The sequence below is a fragment of the Colletotrichum lupini genome, chromosome 9 (genome assembly GCF_023278565.1).
Source record: "Colletotrichum lupini chromosome 9, complete sequence".
Classification (NCBI taxonomy): Eukaryota; Fungi; Ascomycota; class Sordariomycetes; order Glomerellales; family Glomerellaceae; genus Colletotrichum; species Colletotrichum lupini.
This window is the reverse complement of record NC_064682.1, coordinates 1,179,598-1,198,048: the sequence shown is the minus strand read 5'-3', so window position 1 is coordinate 1,198,048 and position 18,451 is coordinate 1,179,598. Positions and strand designations below refer to the sequence as shown.

The following is an 18,451-nucleotide window of genomic DNA, read 5'->3' as shown; positions in this document are numbered from 1 at the left end:
CCTTCAGTGTTAAATGTCTTCTCGGGCCCAATCCCGATGCCGAAACCCCTCCCAATTTCCGAGTCCCTCGAATCTGTCTCTCCCACTGAGTGGAGAAATCTTGTGCCTAGAAGATATCGAGCAGGCTACGCCAACGGCCATCTTCTCCAAACCCTTATCCCCGCGCGACCTTTGGCTCGATCAATATATCTCGTGTTAACTACCCCACCATAGCCATTAAATAAGCTTTCTGGTGCCATTTGCTTGCTCCATGCCGAATCAACCGGGTCCATGCTACTGAGACGTCAACGTCGGTCCGTCGGTATAGCATGCAACAGACCCATGATGGGGGTTTGACAAGGGCAGATAAACCGCTCGCACTTTGCAAACTCCTCTGCCAATAAGCTTTTTACATGCGTTTTGTTGCAGTAAGGAACATGGTTTATGTCTTATGAGCGGAGCTTTCCCGCCACGTAGTGTCCCAGAAATACCCTCACGTCGTCAAGCTGGTGGTCATTGCTGGCACTGGGGTATTTTGCAATTTCTTCCTGTTCTAGTCCCTCCGAGCTGTTGAATACAACATAGCCGGCGGGAGCGTTGACTATTGCAGTATCTCAGGTAAAGTCTCTCATCTGTGTTAACCGCTACCGAGAATTTAGGGACGGGGGTTAGCCAAGTCCTGCAAGACGTAGACTATCTAGATAGTTGATTCATCAGCTCTTGCGCACCTTGAATGCAATCAACCAATTCTATTCAATCTCGCTTATGTCTAGATCGCAGTTTGCCCTTAGATGGACGCCTTGGACTCAGTTGGCCTACAATGCTATCGCCTGCACACAGATCTCAACCCCGCAACTCCATCTCAGAGAGATCAAATATGGATTCTTTTCAATCTAAATGCCAAAAGTCAGGCTTTGTGAACGTTTCGTCGTAAGAGTCCAATGACTTGTAATCAATTTCTTGGCTTGAGAACAACTTTCCAGTGACCAGTTGCAAACTGCATGGTGATGTACTGGCGGAAGTCTATGTCTTGATCCGGAACTTCCAGCACATCGAATCTTTGTAGGAGATTGGCGGCAACCATTCTCATCTCGGCCCACGCAAAGCTTTATCGACTTTATCAGCATAGTTGCTCGACAATAACGAAAAGCATTGTACTAAGACTTACTTGATACCAATGCACGAATGCTTGCCTCCAGAAAAGGGGTAATACGCGTCCATACTGGAGGCTTCGTTAGTACGAAGATTTTATTATGGGAAGGAAACCATTGGGACTTACTCAGGTGCGGGTGCCCCGTCTCTCTTGTCTTCGGATAGCCACCTCTCGGGCCAGAACCGTACTGCCTGGGGCCAGAAAGCCTCGTTGCGGTGAAGATCCCGGTATGAAGCCGAGACTACTGTGTGAGGCGGTAGATCATAGCCACAGAGGTTGATCCACTGATTGCCAGTCCGGCGGCCCATCTCCGAAGCAATAGGATGCAAGCGGAGGTTCTCCTTGATGCAGGCCTCGAGGTACTCGTAGTTCTCCTCGTTGCGAACCGATTTTCTGGTCACAATCTCTTCGTTGAAGCCCTTGGACGGGAGAGAGGCGAAGAGCTTGGCGCGGACGTCGGGGTTACGGGCAAGCTCGAGAAAGAGACAGCCGATAGTGCCGGATGTTGTTTCGGAACCGGCAAGGAGGATCTCGGCCATTTGGTCGACAATGTCGCGGACAGACATGCTAGTGCCGGTGTCAGGCTTTTTGCCCTCTTCGATAAGGTGCTGGAGGAGGTCTCGGCGCTCAACGTCCGGAGTGCGCTTGCGTCGTTGGACTACGGCGTCGATTGCTGTGATCATCTCGGCGGGCCAGTCGAATTGCAGGTCGATTCCCAGGGCGCGGAAGAATTTCTTGACATATACAGTCTTTGTACAAGTAAGCACTGAGGGAATCAAGACATTTCGTCTGTAACAAAAGATTGACTTGCCTGGTATCGCTTGCTGAGACCATCGAAAATGGAGCGAGGGATTGACTTCCAAATCTTCTCGTCAACTCCATCTTCGATTAAGCTATTGGGATTGGTCTGTCCGAACCCCTTGCCGAATGAACACTCTCCCATGCTGTTACTCAAGTAAGAAGCCGTGCAAGAGAAAGACCAAGATGGCTGCGGAAGTATTGGCTTACATGTCAAGGGCCACGTTGTGAAGGTCGTCCATTAAGTCGACCTCGATACCCTTTTTTGCATAGTGTACCGCATCCTCGTTGATCTGTGTCTGGTACTTGTTGAGCACGTCACGAACGGTGCTCTTGAAGAACATCTCAAGGTTGTCAATGTAGTTGACCGTAAAAGCAGGGAACAGGAAACGTTTGAGGCGCCTGTGCGGCTCTTGGCGACTTTTTCCAACGACGTTGAGTTAGGCTCACGTTGCAAGTGCACATTGTGGGCAGAAAAAAAGGGAACGACTTACATCTCGCCAAATAGTCCGGGACTGAATTTGTCTCTGGAAATTTCGGCATACATGGCAACTTTGGGAAGATCCGTCTTGACCAAGATCTGCTTCATGGCCTCCTTGTCAGAGATCCAGACCTGTCGGGGGCCGAGTCGGATAATCGGCCCATATTTGTTGTGGCTTCTCTCTACCAACTTCCAGATGGTTCCGGTTGAGAAGAGATAACGTAAATGCAATGTTGTGAGAGGAGCATACCAAGGCCCAGGAAGTTTTCTCAGGGGAGACTTGAGAGCTTTGATCTTCTGTTTGAGTTGAAGACCGGCGAGGACAACTACTAGGAAGTAGACGGCAAGTATGTAGGCCGACGCCATTGTGTCGCCGTTGTTGATCGTCTTGATCAGGGCAAGATGCTAGCGATGCTTTGTCAATGATTGAATGACTGGTGGATGATGAGATGACAGGTCAGAGACAATAAGAGAACAGAGGGACATAACAATCTTTGACAGGAAGCGGGCGATGATCTTCTATGACATGAGACCCGGAGCCATCTCCTCGGGATGATATAAGACGAACACACATAAGTCTGCAGGAGCTATTTCGTGATCTAGACCCCCCGCTAGCCCCGGTGCTTCCTGCTGAGAAGTTGCGCAAGCCAACCTAGACCGGAGATTACGGTACGTGGCTGGATTTGCACAACAGTCAGAGGCTCCTTTGAATTGCACGACTCAGTTCAGATGTACATGTAGCCATCGTCAGCCTGCGAGGCTGTCGTGAATATGCTGCGCGCACTGTTTCAAGCAGTGTAAACTCTGTTATATTAGCTCGGATGATGGGAGCCCAGGGAGCTGGGCTTGCTGCGCTTTTCCTTTGGTCTGGGAACAAGTGAGTTCACCAACGTGGCACCCAAGAGACGACGCAAGCGCGAATCGGATGGTCCAGAATGGTACACACTCATTGACTGGGCTACTCCTTGGCTGGAAACCGCGTGTCATGCAAATTAAGCGGGAACATGGAGATAGGTTGCACTCAATCCCCAAATCTGATGTGCTTGGTATAAACTCTGTTCAAGTGTAATCCCATATTACTCATTTCCAGTTATCTCGCGGTACTTCCTTTCCTATTCAGGAAACCATTTGGGAAGGTCGCCTATTGCCCAAAAGTACTCATTAACTTTAACGCGTCTGTCATCACGAGAACCTTAAATACGAATATCTCACATCATGGTGAACGACAAGACTGTGCCTTATTCACGGTGGAGATGCAGTTTCAAAAGAATTCTGAGCCTTGGCCCTGCCATTTGGTCTAGAACTTTTGGTCTATTTCCCCTTGTTTCTAAACTCCATACGTGCTTCCGCTCTATCAAGCTTTGACTATGCGGTCTTTGAGTCTAAAAATGTCTATGTCGTCTATGTCTCTTTATGTCCGTCTAAAGAAAACCGTGTTGCATTTTGTACAGCAACCACCCTCTATTTGGCCCATCTCATGGCGCCGGGGCAGTTGGGGTCGTTCTCGACATACTTGAGAGTGCCGAAAACGGACCAGAGCTGGCCGAGGAAGCTGCGGCCATCGTGGTTGTACAGGTCACCAAGGACAGGCTTGATGGCCTCAGTAGCCTCGTCAGCCTTGTAGAAAGGAATGCGACTAGGATCTGTTAGCGATGGCTCGGGAGATTTCTCATGATGGGAGGCAAAGCTTACGGGAACAGGTGGTGAACGACGTGCTTCTCAATGATGCCGTGGAAGAGGTGCTTGCCGATGAAGCCGAACTCACGGTCAACGGTGGCAATGGCACCCTTGACGAAAGTCCAGCCCTCCTCAGTGTAGTGGTGGACCTCAGGGTGGTTGTGGTGGAGGTAAGTGATGGCAACTGAGGGGTCAATTAGCACTATGATAAACACATTTGCTTGTGAAACCCAAAGGTCAAGCTTCAAGGATCACAAGTGAAGGGGCAGGGGGCGTACCGAGCCAGTGGTGGACCCAGAAGTAGGGGACCGCGTAGAGGAGAGCGACGGTGGAGACATCTAGGATGGTGGAAGCATAGTACAGGGCGGAGAAGGTGATGGCCAGGCCAATATCAGAGATGGCAATGAAGATAGCCTCATTGGGACGGAACACGGCACTGGTGGGGCCGAAGTGGCTGACACCCAGCCAACGTCCGAGACCGTTGACCTCACGCTGCAAGCTACCCTTGCCGGCGGTGGCATTGAAGAAGAGGTACGCCTGCCATCCGAAGAGCTGGTGGGTGAGCAGGTTGATGGCCTGGGCAATGGGCGTGTCCTCGAAGAGCTCGTGAAGGTCGATGCTTCCGAACAAGGGCTTCTTGGAGGGCTTGGGAGCGGTGGCAGGAACGAAGGCCATGTCTTTCTTCATGTGACCGGTGAAGCGGTGGTGGCGGTGGTGAGAGAACTTCCATGAGAAGTAGGGGACGAGAAGGAAGGAGTGAAGGGCCCATCCGGTGATGTTGTTCACCTTGTCGGACTTGGAGAAGGCGCCGTGGCCGCACTCGTGGCCGAGAATCCAGACGCCGGTGCAGATGAGACCCTGTACGAAGCCGTAGACCATCCAGGCGGTGGCGCGCAGGATGGGGTCCTGAATGCCGGGGATGTAGGTGAGAGCAGCCCAGACGAGGCCGGCGACCATGGTGAGGTCGCGGACGACATAGTAGTAGGAAGTCACGAGCGAAGGCTCGAAGCAGTGAGCCGGGATGGCATCTCTGATGGTCTGAATATCAGGGAAGACAGGCTCGTTGGTCTTCTATGAGGAGGGTCAGTGATCAATGATCGGTCATCGAGATCGATGGCGGCGCATCGGAAGCCGTTTGCCGACTAACCTTCTGGGGCTTCTCGACCACCACGGTAGACGAGGTACGTTGGGTCGCCATTGCGTATGATAAGGTGCAGACCAGGTTGTTTGGAATCACCTCACTATTGCTCAATGGATATAATATGAGATGAACGAAGGGGAAAGAAGGATACGCTCTCGAGACCGCACCGTGTTATGGATGAGTAAAGGAAGGAACCAGAGGGAAGCTGGAGCTAAGAGGTCTGGGGAAAAGGGTGAAATTTTCTCAGGTGCCCGAGGTTAGGGAAAAGACAAAAAGGTTTCTAGTCAGACTTCACAAGGGACCCGGGAAGCAGACCGCCAACGAGAGAGACGTGTCTCCTTGACCCTTTTTTTTAGGAGCGGCAGCATTAAAGGTGGGCCGTTACCCACGGTGAGAGACGATCCCTGGAATAGGGGTCCAAACAGTCTGGACTACTTTTTTTTTTCTCGGTTTCCCCCCTTCCCTTGCTAGGCTGTCTTTGCCTTGCCTTGCCCACATGCATTGGGGGGGGGGGTTAGGCTCGGCGGCAGAAAATTTCATCTTACTGCTGTCAAAAGTCGAGTGTTTGGAATTGCTCGAGACTGCCTCGAGACGTGACTCGCCACTGGGTCTAACCTTGTGGCTTGCCCCAAAGCATCGCAGAGCCTCGGGCTGGGCGTATTCCGCAGCATATTCCATGACTCGATGATGACCGCCACACGTCGAGCACAAAGCAAAAAACCGGTACCGTGGGTGTTGAAGAATGTCTCGGTGTCTTCCTTCGCAAACGTGGCCTCGCGGCCGAAGTGTCAGTTCTATGACACCTTCCTCGGTACCATAAGGTGAAACAATCAAAGAGGCAGCCAGCAGTCCCGGGCGGTGAACGCGTATCTGGCAACTCGGGAGGGAGGTGTTGAGAAACGCGGATCTAATCTGCTGCAAGATCCTAGCACGTTCAAGAAGAGGCTTCGTCGCTTAAACGGAACTAAACGCAATTTGGCCTAGTCGTGCAAGATTTCCAAGGGTCCGGTTCCACGTGCGGATAACAGAAGTCTTGGAAAAAGCCCACACAAAGGTTCTCAACCCCAACACTTTTGCACCCCTTGCTCTCTGCTTCCAAGTGGGAAATGAAACCCACTGTGTATGTTTGAGCTTGAATCTCGTTTAACGTGGAGTTCCAAGGCAGAGAAAGACGGTGGTAGCACCTAACAGGACCCTGGGAACTCCATTTGTTGACAGAGTGGCATTTCGACAAACTCCATTGGCCAAACGGTGGGGGTCTTTGGCTTCAGGAACCTCTCCATCTTCTCCAATCGCTCTCCCCTCATTGCCCAGATTCAGAGACCGCCCCCAAGCTGTTCAAAACATGGGACCGTGCGGTAACGTCGCGTCCCACTCGGGGCTTTACGGAAAGAGGGGGGGAGGATTGCGGGAGAAAGGGACGCACAAGTCATTCATTTCCCTTTGACCTTTGACATGTGCTAATGCGCCCCCTTTTGAGCTTCCCGAACGAGTTCGACCGGCTCTGTGGCTGAGCCGTCTACGGTCTCTCTTGTATTGCCAGCTACCATCTGCTATCTTTGTCAATCTGACGAGGCCGGGCCTGAGCACAAGGTTGGGGTTAGCGGGGGCCTCGGCGCACGTCCTGTCCAGATTGCGAGACTTTGCGCCGTTGGACGGAAGCAGTCAAAAGCTTAATTGGCTTCGTTGTGGATTCTAGAAATGAGCAGAGGTTACGAGGATCGGGATCCGGGGCAACCCTTTCTCTCTCTGGTTGTCTTGGGTTTGGTGCAAGTACGGATGTCTACTGACAATTGTCAGTATGGCAACTCTTGCCTCAATCAGAGCCGTCGCAACTCCCTGCGAGTCGAAACTTTAATCGCTGTACGCATACAACGCAGAACTCTTGTGAGATTCGCAAGAGGGAGTTCCAACGGCGAGGATCTAGGAAGTAATCAATTCCGACAATTTGCGTGTGCCGTTACCCGTTTGCCGGTGAGATTCGTGTCTATGTTGCAGTTATGAGGGGGCACTTGAGAATTGTTGTGGCATAACCGAAGGCCGTACTTTTCCTTCGAGTACTTATTCGAAGCCTCGAGTTGAAGCTGAACTCGTAGCATCCCAAACTCTAGATGCACTGACTACAACAACAACATGACGGTTTCCAAGGCCAGAAGGCTCGAAGACTTCATCAGATTTGTCAAATTGAATTCTCCTTATTACGCCCAGTCCTGGAAGCTGTGTAAGACTCTTGAAGATGCGTCGGTGTCTTTAAGGGATTTGCCCGTCGTTGACCATGAGTCTTTCTGGGCATCAAACACATGTCGGAACAGTAAGGTTGTGACATCAAAACAGAAAGATGGTATTGTTTTTAAAACTGGAGGCGAGTTGTGCGCAATTCTCATACCACTTATCATAGGCTGCCTTCCAGACTCCATGACGGGTTGACCAACTTGTAATACATGTTTACTAACATTGCTCTGTCCAGGAACAACCACACACCCCAAAGTGTCGTTCTACAACCAGAAGGAACTTCATGGCCTTTCGACACAACTAGCAGAGAGCTTGGGACGCTGCGGAGTCGGCGAGGGAGACATGGTTGCCAATCTGTTCTACGCCGGCGACCTCTACGGCAGCTTCTTATTGCACATCCTCTCTGTCTATCATCTTCCGAGCGGTGCAGTCCAGCTTCCCATAGCTGGACACGTATCCTTGGAGTCTATGGAACGACAGATCGTTGAGTTCGAGGCAACGGTCATCCTCGCCACGGTGACTACCATGTCGCAACTCTCAGAACGCATCCTCAGCAGTGGCAAGACCCACTCATATGTCCGCCTGCTGCTTTTCTCAGGGGAAGCATTCTATGATGATCAGGCCGGGCTGCTGAAAGTTGCCTTCCCGAACGCAACAATCAGATCAGTCGTCTACGGGTCTATGGACTGCGGAATCATCGGCTTACCACCGAAGCCAGAGCACTACACAAATGACACCAGGCTTCACCAAGTCAACGATCCAAACATCATCGTGGAGATCATCACTGAAGACGGCAAGGTCACTACTACCCCAGGAGAGGTCGGCAGCTTGGTCGTGACCAACCTGGAGCGTCAACTCATGCCCATTGTTCGCTACCCTTCTGGAGATCGGGCCGCTTGGGTTGACCCAGCTCTAGGCCTTTTCCGTGTCCTCGACAGGGACCGCACGGCCATCCGCCTCGGACCCGTTTCCGTCGACTTCGTGGACCTCCGGCGCATAGTGTCCACGATCCTCAGAGGCCGACCAGTCCGGCGTTTGCAAGCCATTGTCACACGAGAAGACAGAAAAGACCTCTTGACTCTGAACATCGCATTTACCCCGGCTACAGATGAGGAGAGTTCCCAGCTGCAGGCGGAGCTGAGGGAAGAGATGGGCGTGGTGCGTCCCATGTTTCGGGAACACGTCGAGAAGGACCTCATCAACCCGTTGAGGATTAAGTTTATTACCATGCAGGAACTCGCTGTTAACCCAAGAAGTGGAAAGATTGTCGAAGTACAGGATCTTCGGTCGACCACTATTTAGTTATATGTTTATTCATACGACGTGTGAAGTTGTGTAGAGAGTACTTGACGTTGTTGCACCAAAGTCTAAAAGAAGTTGTAGGCACCCCCTTGCCGCGTGAGGGGATTTGAATCACCACGAATTAAACGAGTCGCTGGCACTCCACAACGGAATAACTGGGATTGTCAATGAAACAAGCTTTTGTTCTCGCTACGATGCACTGGTCGTAAATCACGTTAGGCAAGCTCTCTTGATTGGGGCTGGTAGGCGCGTGGTACGGAGCGGGATCCAGGTCCTCGGACTTTTGTCAGGACCCCGCGGGTTGTCTCTCGGAGGCCAAGACCGATAACCCTTGTTGTCTTCCCCGGACGAACTGACCAACACCAACACCTCTTGAGCTGAAGCGGAGTCCAGGCGGAACCGGCCAGATTGAGCAATCGCCGTTGATTTTTGCTCTCTTGACTCGCGCCAACTTGATCGCATCGCATTGAACTAGTCACGTCTGATACAAACTTCACTTGAAAGTGCTTCCCTGCAAACGCAAAGTTTTTAGCGTAACATGCTTTGGTTGCAACTTCCTCTTCCCCGCGCGATGTCTATCGCCTGCTACTTCATCAAAAAGCGTTCCCAAGTGCTCTCAAGGACCAGCTCATTCAATTAGGAGACCCATGCCCCTTGGACACGGATGTCCAGTCATCAGCACCAATCTCCGCACATCAAATGCATAACAGGTCACAGAACTGGCAACGAAATTGCAACATGTCCGAGATAACCGCCAAAGGATCAAGGCAGGCCGGTCCCGGTAAGGAATACAAGACGACAGGCGTCCTCGCTCCGTACTACCCCGATCCCTCCTTTTTCCTCATTCGTTCAAGTTGTCATCTAACACGGGATTCAGGTGGGGCGAGCCGGCGTGGTTCCATGCTCTGGAGAGTCCCTACTACAATGACTCTCACCGGCGGTTCCAGACGTACGTACGAGACTTTGTCGACACTCACTTGCTTCCCTACGCGCAGGAATGGGAGGCAGCTGGGGAAGCCCCTCTATCAGCGAGGTTGAAGTTTGCCAAGTCCGGTCTTGCTTTCCTCGATGTCCCAAAAGAGTACCGACCCAAGGAACTCATGACTGTTGCGGGTATTGCGTTCGACAAGCTGGATGTCTTTCACGAGCTGATTCTCATGGACGAGATGGCCCGCATGCCCAGTGGGGTCCCCCTCGCTCTGGCGGGGGCATCCAATGTGGGTGCGCCGCCCATCTTTGCTGCCGGGACTGAGGAGCAGAAGAGACGATGGCTTCCTGGTCTCTTTACCTGGGAGACTAGCTTCTGTCTCGCCATCACGGAGCCCACGGCCGGCAGTGATGTGAGCGCCATCCGGGCTGCTGCAGAGAAAGCTCCCGACGGCAAACACTATGTCGTCAACGGCCGCAAGAAGTGGGTTACGGGAGCACCTTGGGCAACCCACATGACCACCGCCGTCCGAATGGGCGAGCCAGGGCGGAGTGGTATCTCGCTGCTGGTCGTGCCTTTGAACTCCCCCGGTGTCACGATCAGGAAGATCCACAATTCCGGGCACAACGCCGGTGGTTCCTCATGGGTCGTATTGGAAGACGTGAAGGTGCCAGCTGATAACTTGCTGGGCAAAGAGAACGGGGCGTTCCCTATCATCATGCGAAACTTCAATAAGGAGCGCTTCATCCTCACAGTGGACTGCAACAGACAAGCCCGAATATGTCTTTCGGAGGCACTGCAGCACGCACATGATCGAGAGACATTTGGAAAACCTCTCGCCTCGAATCAGATTATACGGCATAAGCTGGCGGCGCTTGCTCGCGAGGTCGAGGGCCATTGGGCGTGGCTGGAGCAAATTGCCTACCACGTCCATATTCACGGCTGGCAGACCAAGGACGTTGCAAGCAGAATTGCGTTGGCAAAGATCCAAGGCGGCAGGATCGTAGAGCAAGCCGTTAGAGAGAGCCAGCAAATCCACGGCGGAATAGGCTACGAAAAGGGGGTGACCATGACGGAGCAGATTTCTCGGGACCTCCGTTTGAAAGTCATTGGTGGGGGGAGTGAGGAGATTCTGAGTGACCTTGCGTGGCGCGAGGAGCACAAACGAGCTTCTGATCGAGGCGCGAAACTCTAAGAAGCTTTCGATGGCTTGGAAATCAGATTATAACAAGCTTAAAACTCACTTTCTGTAGCCCTGAACCGACTTCATTGCATGTTATGTATGACTGGTGTCGGTTGTCTAGAATAGCGCTATTGCTTCCGTGATCCGCAAAGGTTCAATATTACGTGGTGACATGGCATGGCTGGGCTGCGAGTCATGGGTGCTGAAGCCGCTACTTGGACCATGATACGAAGTGTTCGAGAATGAGACCAAAACCGAGACGTCCACGTGTCGTCCGATATATCGACAAGTGGCCGTTGATGGAGTGCAGAAAAATGCTCAGGGTTGTACGCCTCTTGTGCTAGCTAGTCCTAGACAAGCCTCCATGTGCATTCAGCTTAACTGCAAGGACGCGATAGGGTCCTCCAACCCCTGCGCTAGTTTCCCCTCCAAGTTACACTACCTCGGGTGTCTCGTGAGACCCACCGCAACAGTCCGAACCCGAGGTGTCGGGGCCGGACCCCTCACCCTCACTTGTCACTTGCAATTCTGTCATCAACGTCTTGAGTTCCTTATTGACCCAGTTATCAACTCGCCGACCATGACTGACACCGACGTCAAGTCACACCCTGATTACAAGCATTTCGCATCCATCCCATGGTGTGCCAGACTCCTCAGTCAATCCGATACTTCGTCCCACGTGGTGCAAGTCTCCCAAAACAGAACTGTTCTTCCTACAAGAGAGAACACGTACGTCGGCGGGACTCTCAACACACCAGACACAATCAAAGCCTGGTTGATCATACACCCCAAGCCGCAAGGTCCCGATTGGAAGGTCGATGAGTTGTGTTCTCTCATCACGTTTGACCATGGCATGATTGGGTTTCCCGAGACGGCTCACGGAGGCGTTGTTGCCTTGGTGATGGATGAAGTTACGGGCATTCACATTGTAGCCCAGAGGCCGGCGGGTACAGAGCCCAACAAAGATTTCAGAACGGGTTACTTGAACACGTCATTTCGAAAGCCTGTTCCTGCGCCGGGAACGGTGCTAGTGAGATCGAGGATAGCCAGAGTTGAGGGCCGCAAGTATTTTGTTGCGGCTCAATTAGAGGATGAGAACGGCGAAGTGCTTGCAACAGCGGAGGTCTTGTATATCTCAATTAAGAACAAATTATGAGTCGTAAAGATTTGTACATGTTGGTATCCCTATTATAAAGTAGTTAGTTCGAACCGTAGTTAACGAAGAGATTAATTAAACTATATAAATATCTGCGTAGTAGGTATAAAAAAGAGGTTCTAACTATAAGTTAAGCTAGCTACGATAATCGTAAATAAGGCCCCTAATTAGCCCCTGCGCAGTCGGCTATATACCGCAGTTAAATTAGACTTTTAATCCGATACTAACTTTCTTTTTTTTTTATCGATTTAACCGCTACGGTTAGAGGTATAATTTAACCTCGGGCCCGTTTATTAAGTCGTCTCCTTTTCCCCCTTTTCTTTACTCTTTTTATATAACTTATCTTTTTATTCGTATAATAACTTTTCTATTACTTACGAATTACTCTAATCCCTTATTTAGTACTATTTTCGTAAAAGCGTCTACGAGGTTATCTTTATTATTAATCTAACGGATCTTAAGTATCTCGCGCCTTTTATACGATTACCTAAGGGCTATAATATCGATTATAAGCCTCTTTTCCTTTATCGTTCTTAATTTAATAAGGTATTTATATAGCGAGTAGGAATTAGTATAAATAACCGTTAGAATAGGTAAAAGGCTAATTTAATTAGTAATCTTCCTTAGTGTTATTAAAATTACGTAAGAGAGGTTAACGCCGTTAATTATATTATAAACGTCTAACGCTAATATACTTCTTATTACCTACTTATTTTTAGTTAACGAGTAATAGATTATATTACCGTATATAGTAAATTCGCTCTCGCTTATACTCTCGTTAGCTAGGATAATAATATACCCTAAGTACGAAGTAAGGTCGTTATTATTCGTAAATAACCTATTAATAAAGACGTAAAGCTTACTAGTCGCAAAGTCGATTAGGTAATAGATAAGACCTCGATCGAGATTCGTTTATTACTACTTAAGCTATTTATTAAATACCTCGACGTCTCGTTCGGTTAGATTTATAGCCTGCGCTATTTTAATATAATTAAAAGTCGCCTTAAGCTAATAAATATTCGTAATATATACCCCTCGCGCGAGCTTAGCCTTATACCGCTTTTTAATATTAATTACGTTTAGATCGACGAGGTTAATCTTCTCGCCCTACCCCTTTTATTAAAAAACGACGTTTTCCCCTTTAATTATAAAAATCCTACTATTAAATACTAAGGGGGTATTTATTATAAGGACCTCTTTTAGCTTTATTACGAAGCCCGCTTTCTAAAGCTCCTTATCCTCCTTTTTTATAAAGTTAATATTAAATAGGCCTAATATATCGTCGGTTTATATTCCAACGATCCTAAATTAGTTACCTTCGTACTCCGTAACTAATAAGCACGGGTCGTATATAAAAGTAACTATTAATAGTTAATTAATATAAAAATCGTAGTAAGTAGCTTATTAATAAGTACCCGATTCTGCGAGCCTATATAGTAGCTTAAGCACTTTAATAATCGTGCTTTCTAAGTACTTACTAGCTATTTCCTTTAGTAAATGGGCCAGGATTTTCCTTATAAGCCCTGTAGCCGATTAGGTATAGGCCTAGGTAATATCACGGCTCTAAATCTCGTATCCCTTTTTCCGTAATAATACTATTAGTACTATTATTAATCGTTAGCTATAGCGCTATATAATAGGCGATTATATAAGCAACGTTGCCTTTTTAATATTACCGTACCCCTAAATTACGTATCTAAACTTCTCGTACGGCTAGGGTATTCCTTTCCCTTTAATCTTACGAACTATTCGTAATTTAAATATATAGAGGTTTATATATTTTTCTAAGTTCTATAGGATAAATCGATAGACCCCTCGATCGCAAAGAGTATCTACTTCGATAAGATCTAATCCCTTATACGGTTTTTTAATAGTTATAATTACGCCTTTTTTACGTAGTTTAACCGCTAGCTCGAAATTAGCTTTCTCTTTTACTATATAAAAAGTATTAATTACCTCGTTATTAGTAATAAATTACCGCGTTAGGGCTTACCGTTGTAGTTTTTTATAACATCTCGCTAGTAGTATTAGTGCCTTTTTAGTAATTTCCTTTTCTTCGTCATTTGTTAATACTATTACGACGATTTCGTTAAGGATAATTTCTTATACCTCTATTACGGGTTATATAGTTTCCCCTAGCTCTTCTTCTTTTTATAGGTTAGAAATTACCTCGTTAAGATCTATATAGTACGGTCTAACTACTATAATTAATACTTCGAGTAGCTAGTTACGATCTCTCGTAACTATATAAAAGCGCTCGTTAATAGAAATTAACTTATATAGCCTAGCCTATTATTAAGTAATTTCGCGCTATATTCGTATATCCGAATTTAGTAGTATATTTAGATTATTTTTTATATTAGGCCTATTGTGCGTAGTAATTATTTTATTAATTTACTTTTTTACGCTTACCTCGCGCAGTACCCGCATTACTTTTTTAACTACTCGGGCTCGTTAGCTTATACCTAGCGATAGTAATAAAGCTAAGGTCGTTCTTAAATATACTCTAAATACTAATAGCGTTAGTATAAGTCCGTTAGGCCCTATAGTATTATTATAGTATTTAAGTACTATCTAGAGGCATTCGTCGTTAGTAAAATCCGGATTTTCTTTTTTAATAATTCTAAACGCCCTTTTTAACTACTAGTATACCCTTTTTACTTTTTTAATATTATAGTGCGCTTTAACGGGTACGATTTTTAGCTATATACCGTAAGCCGTCGTATTATCCCTAAATTTTACTAACTTAAAGCTAGTACTAACGTCGGTTCTAATACTATCTAGCGGTCCTTAGTATATATCGATCTAGCTTTTTTATAAGGCTACTTATACTATTTTTACTTATAGATCCCGGAGGAATTACCTTACTTAGAAGGATATAGCTACGTTAATTATATATAATACTAGCCGACTATTTAAGCAAAAGATATTGACGACGATTTCCTAATTAAAGTTAAGCTTATTACGCAATTTAAATTTAAATTTACGTAGGCTCTGCGCATTTATTTAATATTAGTAGTATACTTTTATTAACTACTCTAGCGCCCCTATTTTAATATTATTATTACCTAATTACTTTAAGAGGTTATATAGCCTCGTAACCGACGGGTGCCCAAATCTCTAGTATAGTTTTCTAAGCTCACTTTCCGTTAGGTAATTAATCGACTTCGTATTATTAGTAAGCTTTATAAACGTATACCCCTATCGTCGTTCGATTACCTCGAAGTACTTATTATTAAAGATTCTATTCTTCGTATTATTAAATATAATACTTAGTCAATCTATGTTTTTTAGATATAGGAGAAATGGGGTATTAATAGGTAAAATATAGAAAGTTATTATTCCGAAGTACGTCTCTATTTTTATTATACTTAGAGTAATAACTTTTCTACTTAGGCCGAAACTAATTTTCGTAATACTTATTGTTAACGTATTAAGCGTTACTAATGCGATTTTTTATAGTACTTAGAATTGCCCTTTTTTTTTAATTAATTATTACGATACCCTAGTATTTAGGATAATCTTATAAAAATCGTCTAGGCTATACCTTTCGCTCGTATAGAATGCTTATACGAGCTTAGTATTCGAGGGATTTAAGTAGTATAAAAAGGACCCCTCTAGCTACCCTTAGATTTACTTAGTACTATATTCCTTTTTTTTAAATATTAAGAGAGATAGCGTCTTTTCCTTAATCGTTAAGAAAATAGGCTTCGGCCCTATTAGATTTGCCCTTTTAGCCGCCTCCGTATCCGTTATCTAAGGGACCTTCCCTTACTATTTATAAATAAAAGCTTACTTATTAAGAGCTTCCGCTACTCTCTACTTATTTAGCCTCGTATATCCTCTAGAGGCTAACGGGGCGAAAAAAGAGTAGTTAATATCGTTAATTTCGTTATAATTTAATTCGTTAATATAATAAGTAAGATCTTCCTTATCTTCCGAATCTCTTATAGGGGGTATATGCTTTAGGCCGCTACTTTAATTACTATTACTAAGTTCCGTACCCCTAGATCTACTTTTATATATAATGAGGAATTAGTTAAACTAACGAGGGCTAGTTTTACTATTTACTACTCTCGACTTTTTATATTATTTATATAATTTAGTACGCTCTTCCTTAGAATAGTTACTTAATTAATATCTATCCTTTTTATAAATATAATATTACTTCTTTTATTACCCTATTTATAAGTTAAATCTCTACCTATTTAACGAATCTGGGCCTCCTTATTAGCGATTGCCGTATCTAGCCTCTTTTTTTTTTTTATTATACGTTCGATCGACTTAATATTATTAATAAGGGCCGTCGTATATTTAGAAATAGGTTTAGCGCGGCATTCTTATTTTAATATTAAAACTATATCTTAGCCTTAAGTAGAGCGTTTCGTAGTTTTTAAGTACTTAGTATAAAGTGATTTTTACCTCTAGTATACGCTAAATTACGGTATAGAAATATCCGACTTTCCGCTCGTTTATCCCCTTATTTAGCTAGGTTTTCGCTAGCTTATTAATTCGATCAATAAGCTCTTCGAGGATCTCTACTTACGATTTGCCCTTTATTATCCTAACTATAAATACAAAAGAAATCGCTCGTAGCTTAGATAGGAGCTCTAGGTTCTTATTATAGGTCTCGAAGCGGCTTTAGATTACGTTAATTATATTAAAAAAGTCGTTTTAATCGAGATTACGTACCGCTTCGTAATAATAATTAGAGGCTTTACTTACGAGTACGATATTAATTACCGAATAGTATTAGTATTCCCTAATTCCGACTTTTTCGTAGTAATTATAAAACATCGTTAGGGTTTTTTATAAGACCTTATACTTCCCCCTAGAGTATAATTTCTCTTTTAAGAAGATCTTTTTAAGGTTTATAAATTACTTCGTATTCGTTATTAAATTTTTAATATCTATATACGAACCCTACGTCGCTACGTATTATTAATAACTTTAGGTCGTTTATTTCTTTTTTTATTAGCCGATCGGCGCCGAATTTCGTATTAGTAATAGTAATAAGTTATAGATCGAAATAAATAGAATTATCGATTATCGTACTTCTAGTACTATATTTTGCCCTAGTATATCCTTTTATAATAATAGATTTCCGTTAGTAATTATAGGGAGGAAATCTAGGTCGTTTACCCTTTTTCTAAATTCGTTAAAGCGATTATACGCTTTATCGACCTATACCTAGTTCTATAGTACGAATTCCTCCTCTATAATTATCGTTATTAGTATTTCGTATAGCTCTTACGATTATAATTACGCTAGTAATACCCCTCGCCCGTAAAGGAATTTATTAACTACTTTTATAATTCCTAGGCTTGCGCTCGCGAACTATTTATCTAGCTAGTAGCTAAGGTTATTTACGATTTTATAAAATAAGGGTTACCCCTATAGCCCCTTTTTCTTATAAACCTTAGTTAAATAGATTAATGCCGCGTTTATTTATTTATTATTAAGCTAATCTGCGATTCTATATATCTACGTCCCCTAATAGTCCGGGTTAATATTTACTTATTTATAAGGGATTAGGATTCTATTTAGGATCGGGTTTTGTTCTCTTCTTTTTTACCCTAACTCGCTAAGGGTCGTGCTCTAGCTTATGCCTATATTAATAGTCGTTAGCGTATTTAATTTTAATAGGGATATATTTAATCCGCGCGCTAGTTATAATAAATCCGTACTTTTACTACTTAACGAATTTATTAAGGTTTAAGAGATTCTTACTTCCTCTTACTATCTCGCTACTACTCTCGTTTTTACTATTTCTAACGATTATTACTACCTTTCTAAATCGCTAGCTATCGTACTTACTAAGATCCTCCTTTTTATTTAGTAAAAAAGGGTAGGTTTTAGTAGTTCTTTTTAATAATAGTAGCGGCAGACGTTTATATTATTATAAGAAGATATAGTAATTAGTCTTGGGATTTTTACTAGTTACTAATTTCCGCTATCCCGTATACTTCTAGCCTCCTAAGCCTCGTGCTCTTTATAATATCTAAATAGCTTCTTTAGTTAATTTTTTAAAATTAGTAATCTCGCGCCGGGAGCTAATATAAAAAAGAAGCCCTTTAGTAGCCCTCTAGAGGATTCTTTTCTTTTCCCCTTAGATCCTCGTTTTTTTAGCCTTTTTTTAAGCTAATAATAATTTTAGCGGGAGGTCGTAGGACTACTTTAGGGTAGCCGCCTTTTTCTTAAGTTAATCTCTAAGATCCGTAATACTCTTAGCTCAATACTATTAAGACCTTTAAATCCCCTCCTCCCTTATTAAACCGTCCCCTATATTATATTCTTAAGTAATACCTAGGGGGTAGTTAAAAAAGCTACGAAGAGGTCGTTTAGATCGTAGGCTTAAGGTCGTACTTATAAGATCTTTATAATAATAGACTTTTTTATATACTATAGATCTCTTAGCTTA

At 45.0% G+C, this 18,451-nt stretch overlaps 6 protein-coding genes across 6 annotated transcripts; 3 read left to right on the top strand and 3 right to left on the bottom strand.

Annotated features, from left to right (window-relative positions):
* Positions 1-931: 931 nt before the first annotated feature.
* Positions 932-2,777, bottom strand: CLUP02_16262 (cytochrome P450 3A9; the record flags this gene model as incomplete). The annotated part of the gene is made up of 5 exons (XM_049295186.1): positions 932-1,085; positions 1,148-1,201; positions 1,259-1,921; positions 2,141-2,350; positions 2,425-2,777. The coding sequence occupies 5 exons, from the start codon at positions 2,775-2,777 to the stop codon at positions 932-934; spliced, it is 1,434 nt and encodes a 477-aa protein (XP_049152333.1).
* Positions 2,778-3,872: 1,095 nt separating this feature from the next.
* Positions 3,873-5,385, bottom strand: CLUP02_16261 (fatty acid desaturase; the record flags this gene model as incomplete). Its single annotated transcript, XM_049295185.1, has 4 exons — positions 3,873-4,047; positions 4,104-4,272; positions 4,367-5,159; positions 5,236-5,385. Coding segments are annotated over 4 exons (1,287 nt in total), but the record flags the coding sequence as incomplete, so codon positions are not given.
* A 2,418-nt stretch (positions 5,386-7,803) lies between these two features.
* Positions 7,804-8,763, top strand: CLUP02_16260 (AMP-dependent synthetase/ligase; the record flags this gene model as incomplete). The annotated part of the gene is made up of 1 exon (XM_049295184.1): positions 7,804-8,763. One exon carries the CDS (start codon positions 7,804-7,806, stop codon positions 8,761-8,763), a length of 960 nt encoding a protein of 319 aa, XP_049152331.1.
* Positions 8,764-9,334: 571 nt separating this feature from the next.
* CLUP02_16259 (acyl-CoA dehydrogenase domain-containing protein) lies at positions 9,335-10,886 on the top strand (the record flags this gene model as incomplete). The annotated part of the gene is made up of 3 exons (XM_049295183.1): positions 9,335-9,373; positions 9,436-9,578; positions 9,641-10,886. 3 exons carry the CDS (start codon positions 9,335-9,337, stop codon positions 10,884-10,886), a joined length of 1,428 nt encoding a protein of 475 aa, XP_049152330.1.
* Positions 10,887-11,051: 165 nt separating this feature from the next.
* CLUP02_16258 (thioesterase superfamily protein) lies at positions 11,052-12,030 on the top strand (the record flags this gene model as incomplete). Its single annotated transcript, XM_049295182.1, has 2 exons — positions 11,052-11,073; positions 11,108-12,030. The coding sequence occupies 2 exons, from the start codon at positions 11,052-11,054 to the stop codon at positions 12,028-12,030; spliced, it is 945 nt and encodes a 314-aa protein (XP_049152329.1).
* A 3,276-nt stretch (positions 12,031-15,306) lies between these two features.
* Positions 15,307-15,471, bottom strand: CLUP02_16257 (uncharacterized protein; the record flags this gene model as incomplete). The annotated part of the gene is made up of 1 exon (XM_049295181.1): positions 15,307-15,471. A coding segment is annotated over one exon (165 nt), but the record flags the coding sequence as incomplete, so codon positions are not given.
* Positions 15,472-18,451: the final 2,980 nt, after the last annotated feature.